The following is a 19,721-nucleotide window of genomic DNA, read 5'->3' as shown; positions in this document are numbered from 1 at the left end:
ATCCTTTCATTATGTACTATATGTGCAACACGTACATGTACATGTATTTATTTTGGAGGCCATCTTTAATCAGGCCACCATCAGCCAGTTAAATTAAAGGTGAAAAGAATCTATTTGACCAGGCATTTTGTGATGGTGCGATGCAGCAGGATTTGGCAGCTTGCCCACAGACAGGGAGGAAAAGGTTGCATGGTATTCTGGGTGTAAGGTGTTCTGTTGTTGGCCACACATACTTCCCTGGGCAAAGACTGAGAAATTACGTGTCCATACTGTGTACAAAATGAGCAGGTTCCATTTTCTGCCATCAAAACCGTCAAGGCATGGACTCCACAAGACCTCTGAATGTGTGGTCTGGCAACAGATGCTAGAAGTCCTCTAAGGTCTCATAGATTGAACTTTTTACAGCAAATGCCACCGATGCTTTATTGAACTGAGATCTGGAGAGTTTGGAGGCAACGTCTCAAATTCAGCTCCTCGTTCTTGGACCCTTCTGGAGATCACAGTCACAATCTTGTCCCGCATGTCCTTATGCTCGTTCGTTTTTTCTCCGCTTCACCTGGCTGATTGGTGCACGCTGCATCTGTTCAGTCCTCTTTTGTGTCCGTTTTCATCCTGTTTCGTCCGCCTGGTACACGTGGCTTTGAGGCAGGTACGGCCTGGTCATTCCTGAACGGACAGGCCACATTTAGCCGCATGTAGCTTACAGACCATCCTTTGTTCTGGGGGACCTACCGTATTCCTTGCCCCGAAAACCCGGCGAGGAACAGAAGTCCTCATTTCCATGTATAATATGATTACGTCCCCGAGACATCCGCTCTTAAAGAAACAGCAAGCGCCTTCCGCGGGGCGTCTTCCCAAAACTCCCGCTGCGTACAGGGCGACCACGTCCGTCCGTTTAAATGTAAATCTTATAAAAGATGTGACTGCTTTCGGGAACGGGATCAGACCTTTTGCTTGCTAATGCATTTCCCCTTGCTGACACACAAGCTGGCATTTTGTTGACATTTCGTTTTTATTAAAATAATTAATATTTTGCACAACTATATTTAACCACCCTTTTTACTGCTGCCGGAGAGGCAAATAGACTTTATTGATGAGGATTTTATTTGTTTGTTTTTTTTACGGTCTGCACAGCGATTACAGATTCTGCCTCTGCTCTTCCGTAGCAGCCATTTTGTTTATGGGGCACAGTATATCACCATTTTATACGCCGTGGCCTCCATTTTCCCATTCAGAATGAGCCGTGCCTGAGAACTGAGCCGGTGAGGAATGGGGGTCCCTTTGTCCCTGGAACTTTGGATCTGATTTCTCTTCCCGGTGGCCCACAGATGAGCAATTAATTAGGGCATTATGCTAATGAAGAAAACTAAGTTCGGAAAAGTCAGGTCCTGCTTCTGAAAGGGATCAGCTCTGCCGCTGTTTTTTCAGTGCATCTTCCAGAGCAGCAAGACGGTGACGGGATCTTGTATGGGTAAAAACTCTCTCTGATGCTCCCTTGTGGTGGAAATGCCCAACTCACCAATGCCATTCAGTGCTTTTTGATATGTTCAGCAGGGCAGCGACAAGCAATAGAGTACTTTAATTTCAGCATCCCTGATACCCTCGTACTTTACGTATCCCTTTTTAATCCTTCTGAAGCTGATGAAATCCACTTTGTGGACCAGTGGGACTTTCTGTGCACTTTCTGTGTCCCTTTGCTCTCTCACAGCACAGAACAGTTTCTCTGTAATTTCACGTCCAGCCTGTAATCATGTGATTCGACCGTGTGAGTGAATTCTCTGTGAATGTCTTTGCACAGGCAGTGGTTGGGGCTTCCTCTGCTGGACAGAGTTGGTACTGTCCAGCCCCCCCCCCCCCCCCCCCCAGTAGGGGGTACTCTGACCACATGGAACGCGGTTTGAGGTGCTGCCCTTTTTTACTTGATGCTTGTATATCTCCATACTGTACGGTAGAGCTGCATGTGTAATGTACAATTTATGGAAGAAAATAGAATAAATAGAATTAAATCTGGTAGTGTTAAAAAAAAAATGAGTTTACTATAATGCATTCATTTTATTTTTTTCTCTCAAATGATAGCCATCCACTAACTTCTCTTACACTACAGATTCCAATGGAGAGTATTGCTGGCAATTAAATGGCCAACTAGTAGGCAATTATTAATTTCATGGTGATTGCAGGGGTCCTTGAGTCGGGATATTCTGATTTCAGCCAGTGGGTGTCACTGCAGTGGGCAGCCATGGCAGGTGCCCGGGGAGCAGTGTGTGGGGACGGTGCTTTGCTCAGTGCCACGGCGGTTCAGGGATTCAAACCAGCAACCTTCTGATAGCCCACAAGGCCACCGGTGCCCCTATGAAACACTGCAGCACAGCACATGGTGACACAATGAAATGTGTCCTCTGTTTTTAAACATCACCCTTAGTGAGCAGTGGGCAGCCATGACCGGAATGGGGGTCCCATTCAGCAGTGTGTGGGGATGGTACCTTGATCAAGGTGACCTCGGTGGCACCTTAGTGGTTTGGGATTTGAACCGGCAACCTTACGATTACGCGGCAACTTCTATACCCACTAGGCCACCAGTGCAAATGATGCACAAGATAGTCGGCACACAGTTTGCTGAAGACAAGCAGACTAAGGACATTACTGGAATCATGTCCTGTGGTCTGATGAGATGAAATTATTTGGTTAAGATGGTGACAAGCATATGTGGTGGTAACCAGGTGAGGAAAACAAAGACAAGTGTGTCTTGCCTACAATCATGAATGGCGGTGGGAGTGTGATGGTTTCAGGCTGCTGGCACTGGGGAGCTACAGTTCATTGAGGCAACTATGAATACCAACATGTACTGTGACATACTGAAGCAGGGCATGATCCTCTCCTTTCGGTAACTGGCCCACGGTGCAGCATTCCAACACGATAAGGACAAACACACCTCCAAGAAGACCACTACCTTGCTGAAGTAACTGAGGGCCAATGTGCTGGACTGGCCAAGCATGTGTGGGCCATTCTCAAAAGGAAGGTGGAGGAGCACAAGGTCTCCAACTTCCACAAGCTCTGTGATGTAATCATGGAGGAGTGAACTTGATGGCCGAGAGAGATGAGGCAGTGCTGGGAAATGTTGGTGGCCACACAAAATATTGATACTTTGGGCATAACTTTGACTTTTTCACTTTTGTTGCCAGGGCTTTAGGCATGAATGGTTGTGTGTTTAGTTATTTTGAGAGGATGGCAAATTTACACTGTAAATCAAGCTTCAGTGTTGTCCTGAGAAAAGTATATAATATATAATGAAACATTTACGGAAAAAAAATGAGGTGGTGTACACACTTTTGTATAATATAAAAATGTGTGTGTGTGTGTGTGTGTGTGTGTGTGTGTGTGTGTATATATATATTAGTTTGTGTTCTTTCCATTAGAAAAATAAGGGACATTAAACATTTATTGAGCTCATGTATCACCCGTCTCTGACGTTAATCTGACCTATCTGACTGTTGGGACCTTGAGCGAGGCACTTCAACTCAGGCTTCTCAAGTGGTGCTTCTACATCGCCCAGCCCTTTCACTGATAAATGGAAACGGTTTCTAATTGCGACGGGACCCACTTTTCAGGGTTGAATGTGATGGCCCCTGAACACAGGTTTGGATAACAGTCCCATGCCCATGATAAAGAGACCTCCGGTGCATGTTGACATATGCTAATAGAGCAAAGGTCTGTGAATATCAGTGCATATGTACCTCCAGGGATGGTCCATACTCTCTCAAGGTCACATAGTTTTAAGTAATAGAGTCCAAACATTTAACCCTTGCAGAACAATACTTTGTTAAACTTTGTAAATCAGAGACAGGTCACATATATTTTACACCTCCCAGGCTGTGAAGGGACTCCAGCTTCCTCTTCACAATGGCCCTCTAAACCCTACCCCAACCCCTTTCTGACCACATGTCTGAGGCCACCGCCCCCTGCCCTGAGTGACATTGGCTTGGGTCTCCTCTCTGTTCTCAAAACCGCCCAGACCACAACCCCTGTGATTCCTGTCTGCTGCCACCTCTGTGTCCTTTTGTCATTCAGATCACACAATGAATAATTCAGAGGCAGTGTAGGACCGGGGGAGGGGCTGAATCGTGGAGGGGTGCTTAATGCCCTTTTCCTATAGAGGGACATCTGTGCTTGTTTAGGCAAGTAGGCCCTTGAACCTTATTTCACTGTTGTAATGGTCTCCATTAGGCTTTTCTCATTAGCTTTTAATTAAGGGCTTGGCAAAGTGCAGTTGGCTCATCTGTTAGCTTGCAATATTTATGTAAAAAGAAGCGGTAGAATACTTAAAAGTTTACTCGGCTCTAAGTCCCCACCAAACACCCAAATAATTGCTAAAAAACAACAACATGTACATAGCAGTAGTCAAATCATTTCGGTCAGATATTAAAAAATGACACACATACATACAAATTCATCATATATTACATATCCATACTACATACCTACAGACCTATAAAAATTCTTATGTTCAGTAATAGGCTTTCTTAATATTGTCACTCGTTAGTTGTTTTAGTTTAGTACAGTTGTGGCTATGAATGATGATAAAAAATCATATAGGTTGCAATTAAAACAAATAATGACACAACATAACTCTGTTACATAAATGTATTTTATGTATGTATTATAAATAAATACATTTTTATGCCCTGTAATGGAACACATTACTGAATACATTTATGGAAAACCCCTGATTCAAACACGTTGGTGAAACATGACACCCAAACAGATGAATGCTTAGGTGGGAAAATAGGGCAGGACCAGGAAACTGGCCTTATTGTGTGTACGTGTGAGATCCCCAAAATCCAACCCCATCAAAGAAAACATGTAGAGCGTGTTGCATTTGCAAACGTATGATTGGCCCGAAATGCTTGGTTGCACCAGTACGCCGGTTGTTCCTGAAACACAGGAGTTTGAATACATCCGCAGCCCTCCTCCAGCCCCTTTAAGAGGGCTCTGTGCTGTTTTGAGAATGAGCCTCGCTCCCTCGGCTGCGGAGCGCTTGCCTGCAGCGGAGAGGGGAGGGGTCTGGCGGAGCGGCGAGGCCAGCGAACCCACGGCGGCGCTCGGGCAGCCAGTCACAGCGCACACCCTTATCTACCAATGGAATGTAACAGCTGCACTGGTCGGGGAGGAACGGAGAGGAGGGGGGGGTGAGGTACGGAGGTGGGCCGGTCGGAACCCCCCCTGTCAAGCCCCCACCTCCACACACCCACCCCACCTCCCCGTCCCCTCTGCCGGGTGCCTGAAAGGCAGCTCAACTACACCGAAGAGTGTATGAGGCGGAGTGAGGGACTCGGCAGAGCGGCACGCTGAAAACAGACAGAGAGCGAGCGAGAGGGAGGGAGGGAGCGAGGGAGCGAATGAGCACGAGGAAGGGAGAGAGACAGAAAGAGAGGGAAGCCAGGGACGGCAGTCTTAGGAAAACACAAAGGGAAGGGAAGGGAAGTGGAACAGGGGAGGGGGGCTGGGGAGTGAGTTGAACGCAGGGTGAAGGGGGAGAGAGAGAGAGAGAGAGAGAGAAGCAAGGGAGAGGGAAAGACAAAAGAGAGGGAAGGAGAAAGAGAGGACGGCGTGAACGGGGGGACGAGGGAAATGGCCACAGAAGAGTCGGCTGGAGGAGCTCGCAAAGCCACCAAGAGCAAACTGTTTGAGTTCCTCGTCCATGGAGTGGTGAGTGTGTGTGTGTGTGTGTGTGTGTGTGTGTGTGTGTGTGTGTGTGAGGCACAGTCGCCACAGCCGCCTGTGCGCGCAAGATAGCTGGGAAAGCCATCCATGTGAAGGTTATTTCCAGCCTCCTGCACGCCGCTTTTCTTTTTTGAGCGCGGCGAGAGGAAGACGGGGAGGCGGAGGGGGAGGAGGAAACCAGGCGTGCGTTTGTGTATGAAACGGCTTGATGGATAGAGCGAGGAGGAGGAGGAGGAGGAGGAGGAGGAGATGGGGGAGACGTCAAGAAGAGGAAAGGGCACGCCGGCTGCTTCTGGCGGCGCCGTGGCCCAGCGAGGCGGCGTCCCGCTCCAAACACAGAACACCGATACACTCGCCTCCCGCATGGCTGCCCGCCGCCGCGTCACAACTCGGGGGGGGGGTGTTGGCGCCCGCGACGGAATGACAGTGGGACCGGTGACAGCCGAGCCGCAGAGGACGAGCCGCCGCGTCTCAATCTTTGTTTCGCGGGGAGACACGATGTTTTATTAATGACAACTGGCGCGCCGTGGAGCCGGAGGAACGCAGGCGGTGCGTTCAGGGCTTTTATGGTTGTACTTTGTTCCTGCGGTCGGTGACGGGGCCACAACTTTGTAGCGTTTTTTAATTCATTCGTTCGTTCATTAATTGAATTTATTTCGTTTCCCTGCACGGATTGCACATGTCCCGGCTGCAGCACAGCGTTGGGGCTCACAGATGGGTTTTGTGCTCCGAACAGCAGAATATTGTCACACCGGGAGACCGTCACGTTCCCTTCTGGGGTAAAAAAAACCAAAACAACTGAGACGATCGTCCCGATTGTAAAACTGATCGTCTCGCGTGCGGCTCGGCCGCTCAATGGAAGGTCATAAAAATTGAAGCTGTAATTTCCGCCTCGGGACGACTTGATTGTCATTTTTCTCGCTGGAAAGTTCATACAGGCCGTTTTGGTTGTTATTTCTCCCCTGGAAACCGTATCTTCGCATTCATCTCATTCAGGCTTGAGCTGGTGTTGGTAGGTTGGCTGGCACCGAGATAGGTACGCCGTGATGAACGGGCCGGGGCGGCCGGCTCATCTCAGCGGGCTAATTAACCTTGACGAAGCTCCCGCTCCTCCTGGCCAGACGCCCCCCCACCCCACCCCTTATTTTGGCGCGGGCCCGGCCGGCCCGGCCTGCTGCTGCAGCTCACGCTGGTTGTGGCGCGGCCTCCGCCAGGGATGTTCGGGTTCTGCTGCCGATTGGGTAGCGGTGTTTGGGAGCGAACTTGTGCCGCCATTGCAGCTACAAGTTGGCTTTTTTTTTCCATTCGCAACCTTGGGCTTCTGTTTAGGCCGCATGCCGGGGTTTACATGGAAAGTATGGTAGTTTGGTCAACGTCTGCCTCAGTAACTAATTGTATCGGTCCGGGGTTTTCGCGCTCGTTCGTGCCCGTGCGCTTGTTGCGTTGGTTAATGAGAGACAGAGTCGCTCTACTGTGTAACCCGGTGAATAAATAAAGCCGATCTCAGGGTCATCTGGTCTTAATGTGTGTAGGGGTTTCACGAGACTGACCAACTGGCGCTGCTGGCGCTCACGTGGTGGGTTCATCACCCGCAAGCAGCTACAGCCGCCCTGCCTGATGCCTGGCAGATTGTTCCACTTAACGGGGTGAAACCAACCTGGAGGCTACGTTTGTGGGCACAAGCCAACGTCCCTCAGATCGACAAAGTTGTGTGGATGCAGAATGAAACGTCGCTACATTAAAGAAAGAAAGTCACCTGGATGACTGTGGGTGGTAGTAGCCTAGTGGGTAACACACTCGCCTATGAACCAGAAGACCCGGGTTCGAATCCCACTTACTACCATTGTGTCCCTGAGCAAGACACTTAACCCTAAATTGCTCCAGGGGGGGACTGTCCCTGTAACTACTGATTGTAAGTCGCTCTGGATAAGGGCGTCTGATAAATGCTGTAAATGTAAATGTAAATGACTGAGAATCTTCACAGACATGGTTCTGTAAATGTAGAGGAATTTACCAAAGCGAATATACAATCACTGTTGTGCAATATTATTATTATTATTTTTATCACTGTTTTATATTAGAAAGCCTAAATGTAGGAAGTGAATGCAATTTTTACTTAAAGAAGTAATGTTAAAACTACATTTATCTGTATCTATTGTTTCAAATTAATGTTGTGATTGTTCCAATTCTGCTTTTAAAATTTGGAAATTATACACTGAGGGTGATAACATCTTTAATTATACACGTGTCGTACGTACATGTACCGCATTGTGTATCACAGGCTTAACAGTATTGTGAATCACCATCATAATTATTGTGGATGTCAGTATATTGTTGTACTGTGGGATTCTCTGAGCTTTTTCACTTACCCATTAGAGTTGGAAACCATAAAATATTACTAATAAGAAAAACTGAGTTATAATGGTTGCATGGATCAGATAAAGAAAGACGTCCTTTTGGGCATATTTTTGACTCCCCCTGCTTCCTGAAACGCTTTTAAAAGGCAGAATGGTGGTGTTGTGTGCAGCCAACTGGCTCCTCTAGCTGCTCATTTTTATTCCAGAAGTGGTGCAATATAGGTCAACTTTGACCCCCACAACAAATGTCTGTTTGTTGTTCCTCCGCCCCCCGCCCCCCCACAAGAACAAACAGTTCATGACACCACAATCAGTCTTTTTACAGAAGAGCGTTTTAATACAGTACTGATAACATACTATTTGCGGCCATTGCAAAATTGAAGGTTTGGAAAATGCTTTCTCAAACTTTGGGAAGGAATCTCTGTGCAACCTACTCACTATATAAACTTGGGAACACAATGCGTAATGTCGTTTGTCATTTTATTGTCTATTCTTCTCTAAGTGTATTTCCTCATTCTTGATTCTGTTCTGAAGCACCCCTCTTAGTTATAAAATAATTTACAAATATATCAATTGCATGACTGGTTTTTGTTTCCAGACCAGACGTTTTGCTTCCACTTATGGAAAAAATCATTATTATTAAGAGTTCTGACCAATCAGTGATCAAAATCATATTTACTAGCAGGACGCTTTAGATGGTGGAGTTGTAATATAAAAACATAGTGCAACATGACATACTACGTTTACATCGATGGCTTAAATCTGACGCCCTTATCCAGAGAGACTTACAATCAGTAGTGACAGGGAGCGTCCCTGTTGAGAGTGTCCTGATGAGAGATAACTGAACAATTGCTGAACCTACAATTACCCCTTCATTTTGACCCTAATGTTCTCAAGTTGATCTAAAAAGCTTGACTTGTTTGTTTTTTTTTTTACAGCTAGTTGGTGTAGCGTTCATGAGATATTAGACCCAACAAGGGTTTTTTCCTACTGTCTACTGTCTCATTTGAGCAAATTTCCCATTTAAACATTTAAATGTGTAATTAGCCTTAATGATTTCATAACTGGAAAATTGGACCTTACGACAAGGCAGCATATTCATGCATAAACTGAGTGACGCAGAGGAAATAACTACCGGTTTGTTTTTTGAAAAGTTCTCTGGACAATAAGTTACATCTGTTACTGGTACTACGTGTGTTGTGTTTGAAGTTTTAATAAAAAGGAAAAGTGCAAAAAGAGACCCAATCCTGTAGACAATGACTTAATGCTCTCTCAACAGCGTGTCGATTAGGGTCCCTTGTGAGAAAATGGTGGCCCACGTCATGCCCTGCTGCTCCATCTCTCTGACGTTTGTTAACAGCTTGGCCTGGTTGCCACCGCTGCCAACAGCTGTCTGCATGTCAATGTTTTCTCTGCTGTCTGGTGCCCCTGTAGTCCATCCGTTGGCCTTGTGTCTATCTTAGCAACTGTTCAGTGTCACTCCAGTGTCGAGGGTCCAGGTTCTTCAGGCTATAAGGGTCTGACTGTGGCAAGGAGAGTGACAGCTTTAAGCACGAAAGTTTGTTCTTAGACGCCTTCGGGATGTTTGACTTGGATCCATACTCTCCCCCTCCGGGTTTACACTGAGGCGGAGGAAACTTACACCCAGTGGAACCTGGGAAGCCTCATTACCCAAGACTCGGGGGAAGGTTCTACAATGTTCTCAGAAGCCCTTCTGAATTCCTAAACCTTCTGGAAAAACAATAACAATGTATAAACACACTCGCAGCTGTACGGTGGAAAAGTGAAGGTTACGGGGATCCTGCTCCTTACCTACCGCAGCTCTTCCTGCTGTCAGGGTCTACATGTGAGGGCCGGCCCCTCTGAGCCAGTCGCTTCCATTTTGGTGGACGTGAGCTTCGCCTCGACACCTTTTAGGTGTGATGGATTCGAACTTTGTTTAGATTAGCACCCGTATTTCTTTTTAAGAGCACGCAGTGTCCAACACAAGCTGCTTTTATGTGCGGAATTATTTTCCTTCGCTCTCCAATGTGGGTGGTCAGCGCAGTCTGGCCAAATGTTGGTGTGTGTGTGTGTGTGTGTTGAGTGAGTGCCTGGAACCTAGAGGAGGAAAGGAGAAGTTCTCTTACGAGCTGATGTAACCCTGCTGGAGGTAACCAGTTCTAGACAAGGGGCCAACGGGGCCACAGGGAGTTGAAGCCCCCGGACAGCTGGTCGCATCAGTTGAGGGACAACGCCACCTGCCTGGACAAACTGATGGCCGTAATACCACAGTGTCTGCACGGCGGCTCATATCAGGCAGCTGTCTGTCCTGTTAAATTTATTTTAATCACAATCCATTACTGGTCTGAATAGTTCATATTGCTGTGGAAAGGGGTTAAACATGCATGGCATGGGTGATTACAGTGGTTAAATATTGTCATTAGTTTGATTATTCCATCAAGGAATGAGCTTCTTGTTGTCATAATTTATAATTAGACCACGGTCATATACCGTATAACCATTTTACACATTTTTTTTATTATCATTATAAAGCCAGTTAGCTGTGAGCTGTGAGAAGCTATGACAACAGCAGATGCATTCACCCAGCACTGCTGTAAATGTGTTTTCGGTGTACATAGGAATGCTGGCAGCAGTGCCGCTGTTCATATCGTGGCTAGGGATGTTAAAATCACCGCAGTTCATTTAAGAAATATTGATTAACACAACTAACAATGTAGACGTGAAATTCATCATGAACAATCCCTAAATAAAGATGGAGATGGACAGTGAATGGGTTTTAGGGACAATTCTGATTACATGTGCAATTAATTTACATTTTTTTTTTATGTAATACATTGACATTGTGACAATACTTGAACAATTACATGTCCCAGGCTAGTCTTCATCAAACTAGTAGCGGGTTGCGTTCAGGGAAAGTGGGTCGACCGAATGACAGATGTGGTGTTGATCGGTGAGGACAGGAGCTCTGAGGACCATGATTCAGAAGCGCATCATCGCCGCCGAAGACTCCAGAGTCAGCGCCGGTCTGTCTTATCTGTGTGCAGCAGCCTGGGGCTGCATTCAGACCAGAGCGCGGTTGTCACACGCCACAAAACTAACCAGACGTGCTAACTAGCAGGCTCCTTTCCGTTTTGCGGCGTCATTTCATGTTTTTTCATCGCACTTGTCTTGGTTTCACGCGGAAATGAAACTGCAAGGTTGAAATGATGACATCTGGGCAGGGGTGGAGTGTTGAACAGGAGCAAGGCCATCTTTTCTTGTTTTCTGCAGTTGTTATCTCTACCACAGACAAAGAGATCATTCATCTAGGCTACACACTCGCCTGTGAACCAGAAGACCCGGGTTCAAATCCCGCTTACTACCATTGTGTCCCTGAGCAAGACACTTAACCCTAAGTTGCTCCAGGGGGGGACTGTCCCTGTAACTACTGATAGTAAGTCGCTCTGGATAAGGGCGTCTGATAAATGCTGTAAATGTAAATCTCAAAAAAATGAAAAAAAAAAAAAAATGTTGTGTTTGGTTTGTCTGCAATTAGCACGATTATTCTAGTTCAGCACTGAATACAAGCGAGTGTGTGCTCTTTCCAATTTGCAAACTCATCAAATAAACATTAAAACTGTGCAGTGGGCATCTGGGTTTTTTTTTTTTTTTTACAATGCCGCAGCCTCAGCGGGGCCCTACAGACTCGCTACACAAACTGTATTTAATTAGTTTATGCCAAATTGAATTGAGCTAAACTGAACTATATATGTGCGGCTGCCGGAGGGTGGCGGCCGGCGGCGGAGGAAGCAATCAGCTTTGGGGGTTGATGGGTAATAAAAGGCGCACGCGCAGCACTTATGTTGTGAGACTGGACATGGAGTCATCTGTAGGTGTGTGTTTGTGTAATTTGTATGTAGGGTTGTATGAAGAGGACGTTTGCGTAGCTTCAGCATATTTTTACCTTTTATGGTCTTCACTGTCTGGAATCTTGGTCCTAGTGTATTAATGAAGAAGAGTTATGTTTCATTCAGAATGTTCAGATGGACAGTCTTGAAACCAATGCATATATAATAATAGTGCTGCACGATCTAATCGCAATCGTAATCGCGATGTCAGTCTGTGCGATTACATGAACGCAAAAAGATGAGATTTAAATGATTAGTACATGGATTGGATTGGCAACATATCCGATCCATTCTCTCATTCTCTCAAAGTTTGCGAGCTGACTGAAGTCTCACTTCAGTTTGTCGTTCAACAGTAATGTAAAGAGTTTTTTGTGATTATTTAATTTAGTAGAATATTGTATTTTGAAAGCACTGGGCATTTCAGGTTGTTATAAGTAGTTTGTATGTTTCACTTTGAAATTAAACATTTCACTATTAGTAATTTGTATGCAACTTCTCATTGATATACAAGCAAGTGTCCTTTATCATATCGCAATCGCAATGTTGATCTCAATAATCGCAATGTTTTTTTTCCGCAAATCCTGCAGCCCTATATAATAATATTGTTTACTTTAGGGAATATTGTAGATTACTTAAAAATGCCTAATAAAAATGTCTTTCCTATGAGTGCAAAGAATTAGCATGTTCTGTAATATATGCTCATCTAAACAATTCTAGGTCAGTCAGTAAATTCCTAATGCAGAATATTCCGGGGGATTATCTATCATTCATTCTCTGTTTCTTTTCTCCTGTAAGCGCCCCGGAATGCCGTCTGGCGCTCGGATGCCCCACCAGGGAGCTCCGATGGGACCCCCAGGTCCTCCTTATGGAGGTAGCCCGGCAGTTCGACCTGGCCTTCCCAACCAGGTGATGGAGCCCAGCCGAAAACGCCCCGCCCCCTCTCAGCAGGTCCAGCAGCAGCAGCAGCAGCAGCAACAACAGCAGCAGCAGCAGGCCGTACAGAACAGATCCAGAAAGTGAGTTGGCCCCAACTGATCTGGGTTCAGTGGAAGTATTCTTTTGTCACATTAGTTTGTTGTATGCAACTGGAAATGTTGGCTTTTGGCTTCTATGCGCATGTGACTTCTTGTGCATGTCTAACATGCTTTAATTCTTTGTGTTGAATTTTCTGGTGTATGTTTTTTCTTTAAGAACTGTCTTTCCGTCTCCATTTTTTTCTCTGTGTGTGTGTGTGTGTGTGTGTGTGTACACCTTCATCTAGGTTTAACATGATGTAATTGCCTGCATGCGTTCATATCATATTTCTTTGGGCTTTTTTCTTTATTTTTAACAGCAGCCAATGGCGGTTACTTATCTCTGCCTTTCCAATGCCAGTTTTATCCAAGGTAAATGACTGACTAGTAGATTTCAGGCTATTTCTGCTTGTGTGGTCACCCGCTCAGTTAAAATGATTTCCTGTGGGTGGGGGTGTCCATATACTCTCTGCACATTTCCGTTTCTGTGTTTTTAGCGCGGCTCTAAGATCAGTAAGCCCAGGTTCCACAGCATCCACTGCTTTGCATTCATGCAGTAATTCTCGCTCACGTCCTCTGCCGTACTTGACTCTAGACAAGTGCTTCTGCTAATCACCTGAGTGTAACTAAACGCCCCCAATTTGCCGACGCCGACTCTCGCTGAACCCACTGCCCTCGGAATGGCCCGTTAATAGACTTACAAGCCACTGCCTACGTGAGCCTTCCGCTCCAGCCCTCGCAGGGAGGCCAGGTACTGCAATTAACGCTGCAGATCAATGAGGCGAGCTGGAGGAGCTCTTTTCCCCTCCTTCTCCCTCTGCCCCCCTGTTCTCGCAGCTCGATTGATCCATGCGCTGTCGCCCGACCTTGTCTGACACTCCAGGGAAATGTTATCCTGCGTCGCCCTCGGCCCCCCGGGGGCCGGCGCTGTCACCAGCTGATCGATGGCGCCGGGTGACCTGCACGAAAGCGTCGGCGCGTCCTCTGTCACGCCGAATGTCCACTTCAGTCCGACGGAAACCAACCCCCCTCCCCAGAGCCGCAAAGCCATTAAGCCCCCGGAGCACGGCGTCCTCGTTATTCCACACTGGTATTTCGGGGGCATTTCACGGAGATTAATGCAGTAAATTATTCCACGTCCTCCCGTGTACCGAACTCCTCATAAGCGTTTCTACTAATCATACGAGTGTAACTAAACGCCCCTAATTTGCAGACGCCGGCTCTCGTTTCGCACGCCACCCTCGAAATTGCCTGCTAATAGACTCACGACGGACGCACAAGCAAAATTTCCCTTCGGGGATCCATAAAATCTTATCTTGTCGGGTTGTTTGTTTTAGGGGTCTGTTTTAATGGCGCTGAGAATGGTGCAGACAAGACAAAAGCAGTGGCGCATTTGCTAATGTCTGCTGGGATTTTTAGAACATTATTTGGCAGAAGTGTCTACAATAGTTAGCTGCACTGTTAGCTAGCACTACTGTGTTTGTTCCCTCTTGCTTCCATAAAGTCATAAAGTGTCTTGAAATTTCTAACATTGAAATGAAGTATATATATATATAGCTACATTTAGGTCTAATTCAACACTGCTTCTGGGGTGTATGCAGCAATTGTTATCATTTATCCATCAATATTTAGGCAGGATTGTAGAGAAATATAATGTCCCCCTCCACCTCACTGGCAGTCTAGAACTAGGCCAGATCCCAATTTTCACTTCTTACCAGTGTGGACATGAAATCTGTCTTCTGCTTCATTCGTGGTGGTCCTGCAGATACCCCTGATAATGATGTGACATAAGCTTGATGTCACTTTAGGGAATGTGATCCAAGCAGATCACATTTTTGCGCCAGTGGCAATGAAATAAAGCCCTTAACTTGTCCCATCATGCAGTTGGCCTCTGTCACGTACTCTTTGGTTATTGCCATTTGTCACAAACCTCCAGATCGTGCTGGTCATGCATTGATAAGGAAGTGATTCTGAGCGATTCTGAGTATTTATGTGTTTTACATACACAGGTTTATGGCGATACACACGCACACACAGGCTCATACTTTTCTTCACCAGCATTTTTAATCAGAGAAACTTCAAATCCCATCAACTCTTAGGAAGCCAGTGGGATTCCCTGGAGCCAATGAGATGCCAGCGAGGCAGATGGACATGAGAGATGCCCAGTCAGATCCCACGCTCGGATCAAAGTAGGAGATCCTTCTGCTGCATGATAGTTTTACCCTCTCCTCACCTTTTTTGTCCAACCCAAGCACTCCTCCTAGCTCCAGAAATAAAGATTTAATTTTCCCTTTTAAAAATAATCTTCAAAGCCTTAAAGCCTTAAGGCTTCATAATACAAAAGTAGTCGTATTAATAACCACTAATATCTAATTTTGCACAGCGTAATGTGAACTTCTAGTTAACTTTAAAGCACAGCATTTCTTTTGTAAAATGATTACATTAGTTGTCGGTGTGCTTCATTTAGACCATTAATATCTAGAGCCCAGAATGCCCCCAGAGGAGTCATCGTCCCCTTTAACCCAGTGGAAAATGTGGCTGCATGCTTCAATCCACCGCATGGCATGATGGGAAATGCCGTTTGAGGCCACATGGTGCTGGCCGGACCACTGATGGTAGCACTGCTTTTGACACTTCAAGACGTCACAAGTGTCTTTCTGCTGGTCTCGTTCTGTCCTGCATCTGGCCAATTAAATGTTATCCTAAGATAATGGTGGGCACTACTGGGTGGTATGTGCAGTCGATACAGATGTGTTTTGTCTAGTCTCATCATTAGTCTGTGTTTTGTGTACTCAGCCGCGATCTAAAATCCTTCTGCTGTACGGCTTGTACAGCCTGCAGTTCCTTTTGAGACCACAGCAATAGATTCGCTGTGTACCGGACTCTCCTTTGTTCCATCTCCTCTAGAGCATGTTTTTTTTCCCACGATGGGATGCTGCCACAGTGCACAGTTGCACGAGTGCATGAGTGTCACTGTTTTGTCTGGAGGTTTTGTTTGGTCTGGATTTATGCACAGCAGCGGGTTCTTTACTGTGACTCCATACATGCCTCATTGTTTATAACGCACTTCAGCCATACAACCATCCCTAAGTATTTTACTTTAGGACAATCATTTTCTGCAAAGCTGTATCTAGAGCACAGTTCTTGTTAGCTAATGTCACATAAAGAATGAGTCTGGATTTCCAGAAACAAAAAAAGATGTAAGGACTCCTTGGTAGATAGTCTGTATGTTGCAGAGGGAAGCTACTCATCCAGCCTCCTTTCATTGGTGTGTAATTATCACGAATAGTTATTAACCCAGAAAATGAACTAATGGTGGGTTTTTTTTAAGCAAAGTTTGAAATGTGAAGAACCGATGAAGGTGATTGACAGCTCTCACACATCATATTTCATCATTATAGAGGTTTTAAACCCCTTCTTGTCAGTAAGTCACACACCCAGGTATAGCGCAGTATCCATCTCCTCCCTTTCTCTCTGTTCTCGGCACTGACACTGGGACCACAGCCACTATGAAATCAAACATGTGGATCGATTATACATATTTCAATTCATGCATCTGATCGGCAGACAACCGTGACATTTGTGAACACTCACCACGCACTATATCTTATATAGTGGCAGGAAATTACAGCCCAAAACATCTGGTAATGTATATAACGGTGACAATGTTCATATGAACTCATTTAATGCTTCACATTGCCAATCTGAGATGTTTCTTTGTGCACAGAAAACAAAAATCAGTATCAGTATCTTTGACACAAGGTGAGAACATAGAAATCAAGTGATTCATAATTCCTCCAACTTATCCATTGAAGCCTGTGACAGTGACATGCCTTGTCAAAAAGCAGCAGGGTGGATTCAGAGCATTGAAATGAAGCATGATTGAGAAAACGGTAAAGTTGCACTGGAGCGGTGTGTCTAACACACGCACACACCAGTCCGGCCTTATCATTTTCAGATTGTGTGGAAGCCTCTTGATGTCATGCCTGGTGAATCTGCGCCAGCCGTCCCTGTGCCCGCGTTGGCATGTGTCTCCCCGGAACCCGCACCTCGCCCATACACACATGCACACACTCTGCTGGGATGCCAGGGCATTGGCCGCCTCCCAGAATTTTAGCAGATGTCCGGTGCGCTATGCAGTCACCATAGTAACATCCCTTTTCTCCCTCTTTCTGTCTGTTTTTCCTCTCCCTCTCCCCTTCCGTGTAGCACCAAGAGGAGGAAAATGGCTGACAAGATTCTTCCACAAAGGGTAAGCCGGACGTCTGTTTTTTTTTTTTTTTTTTTCTCCCAGCCATTGAGCCCTTGCTCCTGCTTCAGTGCTGTGAAAAATTGCACGAGAGTCTTTTGATCTGCGTGTATTTGTTCTGGTGGGGCATGGTCTTAGCCGAAGGGCGTGAATAAAGAGGTAGATGGGGGGGGTTGAAATGTGGCGAGGGTATTACGGGGAGACAGTTGCATCCTTGGTGTCGGGGAGGAGAAAATCGTTTCCTTGTTTTTTGGATTCTGTTGGAGCGGCGGACTGCTCTGGAAATGGGATTTTGTTTTATTCAAGCCGAGCACGCCGTTCCGCTACAGGTGGGTACAGATGAACCTGCAGAGGCGATGAGGGGGTTTAATGCCGATAGCATTAGTATGTCAAGCCAATTGGGTTTTTACCAGGTCCTGGGTGGGTTTTTTTTTTTTTTTTGTTTGTTTGATTTTGTGCGTCTTTATGATCTCATGTGAAATTCCCATTTTTCGTGTTTGAGTGTGAGGTCAGAGAAGATGGTGAAGATGGAACAGAGGTGAGTGATGAGGAAATACAAGTGGCATCATTGTAGTATGTCCTCTGTCTTCGTTTTACTGGGAGACGCAGAGGTGGCGCTCCGCACCCCGAAAAAAGGAATGCGTGTTGGTGCAGTGCAGGAATCTGTGGGCATGTGCCCAGTTGAAAGAATAGCAGTTGGCATGCCCATCACTACTGCCATCTGGGAGGTGTGTGGCAGCAGAAATGGCTTTGGAGCGTGAGGAAGGGGGGTAGATGGCAGGGGCAGTAGCACCGACCACGTGTGGTTTGGGGTCGTCCTCACCCACTGTGACCACTTGTTGAGCGTGTGAGGATTTGGAGACGTTTCAACCAGGGCCCCTCAACATGTGACCATAAGGACAAAGTGACAACATGCTGTCAGCAATTCACAAGTGACTAATATCAAATGCGCATGTTTTCAACTGTTTTTTTTTTTTTTTTTTTATATATCACTGCATGGTTCTCATCCTCTGTTGTACCTGCACTCTGTCAGATCCGAGAGCTGGTCCCTGAGTCGCAGGCGTATATGGACTTGTTGGCTTTTGAGCGCAAACTGGACCAGACCATCATGCGCAAACGAGTTGACATCCAAGAAGCCCTAAAGAGACCCATGAAGGTAAAAAAAAAAATGTGCAGGTTATAAAATGCATGTGAAAATTCTCATCTAAATCTCATCTAAATGTGTATCTATTGACATCTATTTACTTAAATACTTGAAATATATATGAAATATTTGAAATACTGTGACATGTTGGGATTGTTGCCCTCTGGTAATTCACTCTCTGCTTTCCTCTACAGCAAAAGCGTAAACTGAGACTGTACATCTCCAACACCTTTAATCCCGCCAAACCCGACGCCGAGGACTCAGACGGGAGTATTGCATCGTGGGAGCTTCGAGTGGAGGGCAAGCTGCTGGATGACGTGAGTTTTCAGTATATAAAATATGTTTAGGTGTTGGAGTGACTTCACACCTCGTGATTAACCGCTCCGTGAGTCTGAAAGCATTTGTGTTAAAGTTAGTCCCCCCGCGGCCCCTGTTAATATTCACCAATATGTCACCTATAGAGGACAGCTTGAAAGGCTCTCCAGCAGTGCAGGCAGGCTGAAAGTTCTCCAGCGAGATGTAGACACTCTTAATGATTAGTTCCAGTGTGTGTTTATAGTTGGCCAGCAGTTTGATTGTTTCGATGGAACCGCACTGCAGACAGACGGAGGGTGGAGGGACGTAATTGCTCCCTCTGTCCCATACGCTTGACTTGAGGCACCTCTGCTGTACCGCCGACTGTGAGGGTGGCTTCAACCAGCTTGGACCCGGAGCCGTTGAACGTTTTTTTTATTACAGCTTAGGCTCCATGGGCCTTTAGAGGAAGTGTACCCTGTAAGGAAGCCTTTTTTTTGTGTGTGTGTCTTGCGGTCTCCTTTGGCCAGTGCTGGGCCAATTGTGGTTATTGATGTCAGTTTTATAGAGTGCTGCTGCTCTCTGTTTGTTTGCAAGGACATGCTGTCCCCCCCTAGCAACAAGACACTGTCATTTTTATGCCCATTTGAATTTGAGTTGAATTATTGCTCAGGTTTAATTTTCAGGAAAGCTCTGTAATGGGGTTGTTTGTTAAAACCCTGCATTATAAAATTGCTGTTGTTGAGACAAACATTTGAAGGTCTTACCAAATTCTATTACGTTTCCAAACCTTAGTGATGCATAATTCTCACGCATGGTTTCTGTTTTGCATGTTGGCACAAAACACAGCCTGGCAAACTGAAAAGGAAGTTTTCATCTTTCTTCAAAAGCCTGGTGATTGAACTGGACAAAGAACTGTACGGCCCAGACAACCATCTGGTGGAGGTGAGTGAAGAGTGGGTGTAAGAACAAACAATGTACCGACCTCACATTGTGGACTCTGGTGAATCGATTGCAGCATTTGCAACACTGTATGATCCACCTTGCTCCACAGCT

At 45.9% G+C, this 19,721-nt stretch overlaps 1 protein-coding gene across 3 annotated transcripts in view; it reads left to right on the top strand.

Annotated features, from left to right (window-relative positions):
• smarcd3b (SWI/SNF related BAF chromatin remodeling complex subunit D3b) overlaps window positions 1-19,721 on the top strand; it is a 34,450-nt gene that overhangs the window by 8,571 nt on the left and 6,158 nt on the right. Inside the window, exons 1-7 of one of the 3 annotated variants that reach the window (XM_028970084.1) lie at window positions 5,532-5,703; window positions 12,761-12,981; window positions 15,078-15,167; window positions 17,188-17,230; window positions 18,261-18,383; window positions 18,566-18,688; window positions 19,515-19,610. In XM_028970084.1, coding sequence (XP_028825917.1) covers window positions 5,626-5,703; window positions 12,761-12,981; window positions 15,078-15,167; window positions 17,188-17,230; window positions 18,261-18,383; window positions 18,566-18,688; window positions 19,515-19,610 — 774 coding nt within the window. In that variant the 5' untranslated portion in view covers window positions 5,532-5,625. Of the gene's footprint in view, window positions 1-5,531; window positions 5,704-12,760; window positions 12,982-15,077; window positions 15,168-17,187; window positions 17,231-18,260; window positions 18,384-18,565; window positions 18,689-19,514; window positions 19,611-19,721 lie in introns of those variants that run through there. The other 2 variants (XM_028970085.1, XM_028970086.1) reach the window with 2 other exon arrangements.

Source organism: Denticeps clupeoides, chromosome 2 (genome assembly GCF_900700375.1).
Source record: "Denticeps clupeoides chromosome 2, fDenClu1.1, whole genome shotgun sequence".
NCBI lineage: Eukaryota > Metazoa > Chordata > Actinopteri > Clupeiformes > Denticipitidae > Denticeps > Denticeps clupeoides.
The sequence above is the reverse complement of the archived record's forward strand: the minus strand, read 5'-3'. Positions and strand labels throughout refer to the sequence as shown.